The 8,665-nt window shown below is 39.7% G+C and overlaps 1 protein-coding gene across 7 annotated transcripts; it reads left to right on the top strand.

Moving 5' to 3' along the window:
* The first annotated feature begins 761 nt into the window (after nt 1-761).
* Nucleotides 762-6,847, top strand: ankrd49 (ankyrin repeat domain 49). Of its 7 annotated transcripts, XM_088420592.1 has the most exons (7): nt 777-972; nt 1,079-1,166; nt 1,238-1,365; nt 1,470-1,602; nt 1,752-1,977; nt 3,041-3,481; nt 5,066-6,847. In XM_088420592.1, exons 5-7 carry the CDS (start codon nt 1,762-1,764, stop codon nt 5,222-5,224), a joined length of 816 nt encoding a protein of 271 aa, XP_088276718.1. In that variant the 5' UTR covers nt 777-972; nt 1,079-1,166; nt 1,238-1,365; nt 1,470-1,602; nt 1,752-1,761; the 3' UTR covers nt 5,225-6,847. The 7 variants fall into 7 exon arrangements, with proteins under 7 accessions (XP_088276719.1, XP_088276718.1, XP_088276717.1 ...); XM_088420591.1 differs by having other exon boundaries at nt 1,238-1,602; XM_088420593.1 differs by lacking the exons at nt 1,079-1,166; nt 1,238-1,365; nt 1,470-1,602 and having other exon boundaries at nt 762-808.
* The last annotated feature ends 1,818 nt before the right edge of the window (nt 6,848-8,665 follow it).

Here is an 8,665-nt window from a genome sequence, read left to right as displayed (position 1 = left end):
AAACAGGACAAAGTCCACAAAGACTAACATTCGACTGAAATATATTTCAGGCATTTTCTCTTGAGGTAATAAGAGAAAATGGGATTCTGATGTATATTAAGTGTTTGAACTACTCTGGTTTTACTTGACTGTATTACATGCTTAGAGGACAACTGAGACGAATAACATGGAGAAGCCATCAGCACCACAGAAAAATAGATGGCAAGCAATAGATATACTATAAAATACACTATACTTGTACCATTTATATTATATTATAACAATATAACAATATATATATATATATATATATATATATATATATATATATATATATATATATATATATATATATATATATATATATATATATATATATATATATATATATATATATATATATATATATATATGATCTTATATGACCGTGTCTTTGTCTTACTGAATTGTTTTAAATAATTCAACAGAAACTACAGCATTAATATATCATAAAAGTCGACAGACAGATATGGAGGTGAACTGAGACGCTGACAATATATTTTCTCAGCAAATATAGTCACATTTTGCTTTCGTTTGTCTCGGAATTGATTTTCTCAATTCACAGTACAACCACTACGTGTCGCAAAACGTAAATGCAGCGCCAAAAATAACAATATAGAAAGACAAAGAAGAAAATGCCACAGCAGCTAACTCTGGGTAATGTAGTCTTATAAACGTAATTTTCATTCAACTTTGGGTCTTAAAAACTACGTTTCCCCTACACATTTGTAAAAAAAAAGGAAAGAGAAAAATGATTCTGAAGTATTTTAGCGAATCCGTAAAACGAAGGGTGAGAATTCTATTTTTGTTCACGTGATCCCCAAATTTAAATGTTATTGACAATAATACTTGCCTGTTGTGCATGACAAAATACGTTGTCTACGATGTCCATGTTTTAATTGAACGCCATCAAACAGCACCAGTGGGCTGACGTAAAGGTTTAAATCCTGACAGGTAACGACACAACCACACATTTCTAATTGAAACGCACGCACAAAAGCATGTGTGCTCAGGTTTTGGCCTTTAATCGTTTTGGGACCTGTAACAATTCCCCTACAAGATCCTTCACATTATAAAACGAGAAGAAACCAGTTGGAACAAAGCAGAGACTCAAGGGGGACGTCATTTGCCTCATTCTGAGCCCGAGGGTAAACAATATTAGATTGTGGTTTTAATAGGATCATTTTAATAATGCACAAGGTAATGTAACTTCTATCAGAATTACTGGCTAACATTGAAATGACGACTGGTGACGGAAGCTTCTGAGTGTGGTCTACATCCAACAGTTACAACTGACCCTGTGAAGCAGAAATACATCTTTAGTAACTCGCATCACCTCAAAAAAGGGTATTGCTAACCGTGCGAAATTTGTTTTTTAAATAAAAATGCGCACTAGATAAATATGCTATCAAAATTTTGAAAAAATGACTCCTGTTTCTGCTGTCAAACAGTGTGGACGTGTTGGCTAAATTTGCTGAACCAAAACCCCCACTCAACTATTGACCATCAATCGAAAAGTGTTCATGTACTAAATGACGGTAGCTTGCATGGTGTAAAATCATGTCCAGAGTATTACCTTCAAAAGTGAGTAAAAGCAGATTGTAATCATACATTAACTGCACAAACTAACCAACATTTTCAACGACATGTTCAATCTGGTTAGCTTCGATACCGGATGCTGGATTCTACTATGTGTTTCACATTGCTTTGTCTGTGGATTCTGGAACACACAGGCACATTAGCATGGACTTTCCAGAGGATTTTAACCAACTAGAGCTTCTTAATACACACGGCCACCTGATCCCGCGAGGGGCGGCCAGCCTCTGGACTGGGAGTAAGGATGAAGATGGAGAAATGGAGGATGAAGAGGTCCACAGTGAGGAGTGGTACCTACAAAAAGAAGAAAGTCTCAAAGAGAGACCTGGAGAACTCATTCTTTGGGCTGCAGAAAACAACCGTGTAAGTGTGCACAATTTGACCTCTTCCGACTCGTGTTTGAAAAAGAATAACGTGTTCTGCTGAGTCACTCAAGTTTCAAGTCATAACCTGAAAGTCCCACGTCATTATTTCTTGGGCTTATCAATTTAGGTCTTCTTAATAAAGTGGACTTCAATTTATCTAACCCTGTATGACACCTCAAAAGGTTTACTCCAATTCAACATCACTTTATATCACACCTATAATAATTATAACACGCTGTCAATTCAGGGTTTTAAATAACTACCTTACAGGAGCTGTTTTGCTCATTAATGACTTCGTTAGAAGAGCAACTTTGTCATTTTGAGGAGCAAATTTTTTGATGGGGTAACCTTGTTACCCGAAGCAAAGGTTTTATTCAAATAGAAACGTGTGATAATATAATAGGGCAATTGAATGTAGAGCTACATCTGTCAAATATTTTAGTATTCTACTGAAAATGTTATCATATTTTCAGGTCAACTACAATTTTGCTTGGTTAAAGCGCAATTATGGATACAAAATAAATAATGACACATTTAGTAACGAGTGACCAATTGGGCTCGTTCACTTGGCCGCTTCTTTAAGTGCAATTGGCTTAGGGAACTGTCGCCCAGGTGGGGGCCACAAGCGCCAGGTCGCAGGAACACTGGAGGAGATGAGCCGCCAGTGGCATCCTGCTAATTTTTTTATTCCATCCATTGGTAGACCTACATTGGAATTTGTAAATACGGTTTAGTATTGTTGTAAAACGTATTATACTGTATATTGGGAAGTATATATCATCTCTAAGCATAACTTTACTTGACACTGTTTGTTTTGGCTTTAGCATGTTAATATCAATGGAGAAAAAAAAAGTCAGTGTTCCTTGCAACCTTTTTGGACCCGCCAGTGTACTGTATTTTTGAAGTAGATTGTTGAACAACATGAGACTCGGCAGACGTCTCACAAATCCTGTGGAGTCAATCGTTTTGCAGGTGCTTTAGTACTCCTGCCTGAGAGCAATTACTGGTCAGCTAGGGGATGAACCATTCATTATTGATTACCGATGCGCTTTACCTTGTAGGTGTCCACACTTCACAGATTGTTAGCTACAGAAGCCTCATTGGTGAACAGCAGCGACGAGGACGCTTACACTCCCCTGCATCGGGCTGCCTACAGCGGCCATGTCGACGTGGCCGCCGCCTTGCTGGCCGCCGGCTCTAAGGTGAACCCTCGCACCGTCGACGGTTGGACGCCACTCCACAGCGCGTGCCGCTGGGGGCATGTCGCCATGGCGACCTTGCTCTTGCATCACGGCGCTGATGTGAACGCACAGACCAACGGAGGCCTCACGCCTCTCCACCTCGCCGCCTCGCACAGCAGTTCGTCTAAAAGTGACTGGCGCCACACTTTGGAGCTTCTCCTCTCTCAGCGGCACCTGAAGGCAGGACTCTGCAGCAACAGCGGGGAGAGTGCAAGTGACTTGGCTCGACGGAGCGGCCCCTATCACTTCTTGTTTGAGATGGTAGAAGACTGTTCGAGTGTACTTCCTAGTGTGTGATTTTGACCATGTTTTTGACTCGATGGCTGCCGGTAGTCGGAATGACATTCAAACTGAAACGACAACATCCAAAACGGATGTTGTGATGACACCAAAACCAGCATCTCTGAATTTCAAAGAAGCACTGGCAAATTAGAGGGGCACTGCTTAATAGGCAACAAAAGCGTTTTAGTAGATGGAGGAAAGATCACTGCCAAACTTCCACTTCTTTCCACTTCTTACCAGTGATCCAGGAAGCGACCTAACAAGGAAGACTACCAACATAGTGTCACACGCCAAAAGCTTACTGTGAAGTCCAACTTCAAAATAAACACAATATATCACAACTCAACATTCCCAGTGGTGTAGTGCAGTGGTCCCCAACCACCGGTCCGCGGACCGGTACCGGTCCGTGCATCAACTGGTACCGGGCCGCGTGGGCTGCACCTGAAATAACGTTTTGGAAATGATTTAACAGTTCATACGTTTGTGCTTGCTCTTAGTTTTTTTTTTCCTCTGGCCGCTGTTGACATTACGTACATAGTGAGAAGGATGATGTGGTTTTTAGAGCAGCCAGCACCCCCACCCTCCCGGTCCGCAATATAGATCTAAGGCGTTGACCGTACACCCTGGTGTAGTGGAGGGTATACAGCGTGTACCCACTTTATTTAGAGTAAGCATTGCATATACCCACTTCTAACCTCCCCTGATGTACACCTTTCAGTAATATCCAATAGCCCGATAGCCTCCTTTAAGCTGTCGTCCACATAAGCTGAGTTTTTCCGCACAGATACGCAATTTTATATCGGCTGTATTCTTAAAATAATTATAATGGGACGAGCTAGAGGAGTAGGACGTCAGTTTGCTGTTAACATCAAGTGTCTGTCGCAACTCACTATAGCTCGTGTTAGCTGAGGTTGCTGTGGAATTATTTTCAATAAAAGAAGCAGGCAGACTTAACCAACGTCCGAGTCCATCCATATTCACTCACAGGAATATTACAAAAACTGAGAGGATCAAGTAAAATGTTGATATAGTTTATACATTATTGCCAAAATGTCAGTGCATCTTATACACACTACACGCTAACAGAAAATACCAGAATTTGACCCCTAAATTAATGGTATGTCTTTTGCACAGGTGCGTCTTATAAATGGGGAATTATGGTATTTCATTCACTACTCTCTTCTATGCTTCATCTTGCTGAAAAATCTTTCCACTTGGAGAGGGAAGGGGGGCCCATGTCTTGCTGATGACTGTTGTGATCACAGTAATGTGTGTGAAAGAGACAGAGCAATGCATCATTTTTGGTGTTTGTTTTCTTATGTAGAAATCAATAATGAATGGCCAGACCTGTGGAGTGCAAAACAGAATTCCAAATAAACGAAAACAAAACCTGTTTGACGAATACATTTTTCATCCATCCATTCTGCTTACGTGACCAGTAATCTAAATACAAACTGCTCCTAATTAAGTCATGATAAATTTATAATAGTAGAAATGACATTTTTGGTTAGAGATCTTTTTGTCAATGATTCTAAAACCGTCCTTTTTTTTTTTTTTTTTAAGTACTTAAAAATAAGGGAGAAATTTGGAGCGCACCCACTTCTCAAGGGACCACTACACCACTGGTCCTTCCTGAATTCACCTGCGTGGCCGCTGTCGACGAGGCAATGTCATGGCCCCCTTTCCCCACCGCTCCTCCCCCAACCATCTACAGGTGTGTGAGCTATATTGTGGTGTCTTTGTTGGCGCTTGTTCCGGGATTTTTTTTTTTCCAGACTTGAGGCACGACCTCTGTTTGAGGCATGGCTCAAGACTCGTTTTTTTTTTTCCCTCCATCACCCCCCACCCCATTTAACCTTATTTCTGCGAAGCGCATCCTGACGGGCCTTGCCGTCTGTCTCCCCCCGTCAGTCAATTGTATTGTAGTTTTCTTGGACAGTTTGATCTTGTTAAGTCAAAATGTCATTTCTTGTGTCCATGCAGGTGTAATCATGATAAAAGCTATCAATCTATCTAAAGGATCTTGCTTTTAAGATGTTCTCAGTGCAGTGTGCTGAATATTAGGCTTTCACTTTGATGACTTTATGGTAATGTGCCTGGAAAATGTATTTTTTGAGTTGCCTGTGGTGAAGGGTTTTTTTCTTCAGTAAATGCAGGTACTTAAATAAAAAAGATGTAATTATGCTCAAGCATTTGGCTGTTAGTGTCGAGAGACAGAAGTTGTCTTCACTGGTAATTAATGCATAGTGTTATGCACATTTTGTTCTGACGTTTTATGTGCCTCATTTTATATATATATAGAATATCGAATTGTGTAATAAGCATTGCTCTGTCTTTTTGCAAATTGTGCACCCAGTATGTGCAAGGCAATTAGTGTCTGAATTTGAACTGCAGGTGGAGGCACTTAATTAAATTACTTAAACGTGAATCCACTCAAAAATCTGCAAAAGTACAAGTGACGGCAAAAAACATTAAATGTCATGCACAACCTTTTTTGGACCATAATTAGTTAGCATCTGCCAAAAATTACAGAATTGGTCAAAAGTTTGGAAACACTCTCAAATTCAACATTGTTTTTCCACAATCCCCCATGGAACACCTGACTGAAACAGATTGGTGGATATTGCCGGATGCCAAAGTCAAGCTTGGGTGGTTACATTAGAGAATTGCATGGCATTAAAGTACTTTATCAAGGTTAAAAAGCACATGCTCTTGCAAAACAAGCTTTGGCTTTTGTCAATATTATTTGCTATATGATGAACAACCACAGATGCCATTGAAGAGTGAGAAAGAAGTAACTTTTGCTTCTGGCTTTTTCAACAAAAATGCAGCTTAGAGAATCAATCAGTGAATATGTGAATGTTTATGTTATGCTCTATGGTCCTTGATGATCAAATATGTCACTTGACGGTTTTATGTAAGTGTAATTGAAATGTCAGAACGAACTGCTACATGTGATGAGGATAGTGTTTAGCTATGGTGTAGCATAAATAGTATGAGTGTGTGTATGACACTCTTAATAAAATCAAGTACAGTATGTGTCATGGCCACGAGTCTCTTATGAATGTGAAGTGTATTTTGGGATGTTCATTTATTTACTTTAATTTCTTTAGTATTTTGCTCAAGTCTCATTGTGTTAGTTTTTGTCAGTGTAACTTCTAAGTCAGATAACAGATGCATTCCTCATGGGGAGTAGCCCTGGGGGTTGCCCTGTGATCTCCTAAATGTAGTATGGAGGTATACCCAGGGGTACGCATCATTTTTTTACGGGTTACTCACGTGAATGTCGGGACGCAGTGTTTGGTACTCACACTTTCTTTCATTAAAAACTCTTCCTCAAGGTCATTGTCTGTGTCGCTCCTACATGAATGCTGCGTTCGCACCGACAAGGTAAAAGGCAAAAAAATGGCACATTTTAAATTGGGGTCGAGTTAGTTCGCGAAGGAGCATTGGGCGATGCGAAGGACGCATATGAGCGACGCGCGGCGGAAAGCAAAATTCCACCCATTTTGACTGGTCGAAAGAAGTTAAATAAATATTAACTTTTGTTGCGCTTCGTATCGTGACAGCCAATCAAGGGGCAGGAATGAATCATGGCGGGGAGATTGCAGACACCTGCAGCTTTGCAATACAAAAACAGAGCTATGCAAGAACACTCACCTGCCTTGCGGAATAGTGGAGGTGAAATTTAGGATACCTGGTATATGCAGTGTTTACTTCCACTTCCATCTCTCTGAAGACATTTTATTTTGGAAACATTGTTTAATATATATTAATAAAAGAAAATACACATAATCTACAAGAAAAAAGCAAGGCTTTGCTGATCTTAATTTGTTACTAAATTGGATTTCCTGGCTAAAAGCCAATCAGAGTGAGATTGTCACTTTGTGATACGCCCATTGGTTATTGGAATTACATCACCTCTTTGGTCACGGAAAGGCATCCCAGAATGATTTGATCAAATATGTGCACGCGATTTATTCATTCAAATCATATTGAAAGAAAAGGGCTAAATAAGTCTGCCCAGTTACCATTTTACCAAAAGCAAAAAAAAAAAAAAAAAAAACCCACAGTCTCCTAATACTCATTTCTTAACATTCACTTTTACTTTAGGCCACTCCAATGAATGTGTTGAGCAAAACTGTGTACTGTATGCATTTCATTAGGAAACCATGATCTTTTCATCATAGGCATTTCACGTCAACAGGAAAGCATCGAAAGAAGACAGATACAATGGAGCAGAAATGTCACCCAAATTATGACAACAACCAAAGTTCATCATGGCATGCCACTTAGTTATCACGCTACCGGAAGCCATCCGGCTAAAATGGCTAAAATACTGTGAGACTGATGTGGAAGAAAATGGCCCAAGCACCACTTGTGCTTGTCATTCTTGTTGGGAAGTTACAGCTAACATGTGGTGTCCATTTTCAGAACAGCGGTCCTGTTAAAGATTCATGAAAATGCTTTAGTCTTAAGATCTGCCGCTATATTTCGTCACAACTGACCAGCTATCGATCACAAGATGAGCCTCGTAACCATTCTAGCTTCAGGCAGTGTACATGCAGATTCACTTTGTATATTTGATTGGTTAGTTGTTAGGGCAACCTTTGCATATCTGCTGGAGTGCATTAGGCGTGTGAATGTGAAAGCAATTTGGCATTTGCTGTCACAGTGAAAAGTGTGATTTGTTCCCCAGCCTACAAAGAGTTTAACATCTAAAAAGGTCACTTGATCTTGTCCTCTGATGAGCTCCAATTTAGTGCATTTTATAAATGGAGTGCCGCAACTATGGACTTAAGTCACGAATCGAGGCTGTGAAAAACAGCGATGCAATAATATGTAATTTGCGTTAGAAACTATGACATATTCTCAATATAATAACTGTGTTAAGGCATTTAAAGTTTAAGAGTGAATCATTGGTTGTTCTCACTAGGACAGCATGAATCATCGTTAGAAAAGTGCATGATGTTTGAACAGTAAATGGAATTTAGCATGAAACTGGAATGGGTTTTTCTTTTTTCACTTTTCCATTAAAAAAATGTGTGTTGTTGCTGGGTTTAGACATTTTCAAACGAGGCTTTTCATGCTATTTTAAAGTGACTCAAGGATCCATTTTTGACAAGACGAATACATTGCACTATGTGGGTCAATATGTTGTAA

Source organism: Hippichthys cyanospilos, chromosome 7 (genome assembly GCF_059441005.1).
Source record: "Hippichthys cyanospilos isolate Australia breed blue-spotted pipefish chromosome 7, RoL_Hcya_1.0, whole genome shotgun sequence".
NCBI classification, from domain to species: Eukaryota; Metazoa; Chordata; class Actinopteri; order Syngnathiformes; family Syngnathidae; genus Hippichthys; species Hippichthys cyanospilos.
The sequence above is the reverse complement of the archived record's forward strand: the minus strand, read 5'-3'. Positions and strand labels throughout refer to the sequence as shown.

What these genes read in the sequence shown, in the direction of transcription:
- ankrd49 (XM_088420593.1), top strand. Translation starts at nt 1,762, where the DNA reads ATGGACTTTCCAGAGGATTTTAACCAACTAGAGCTTCTTAATACACAC. An exon ending in GGGCTGCAGAAAACAACCGT is followed by an intron (nt 1,978 to 3,040) that starts GTAAGTGTGCAC and finishes TTTACCTTGTAG; the next exon opens with GTGTCCACACTTCACAGATT. An exon ending in ATCACTTCTTGTTTGAGATG is followed by an intron (nt 3,482 to 5,065) that starts GTAGAAGACTGT and finishes TTTTTTTTTAAG; the next exon opens with TACTTAAAAATAAGGGAGAA.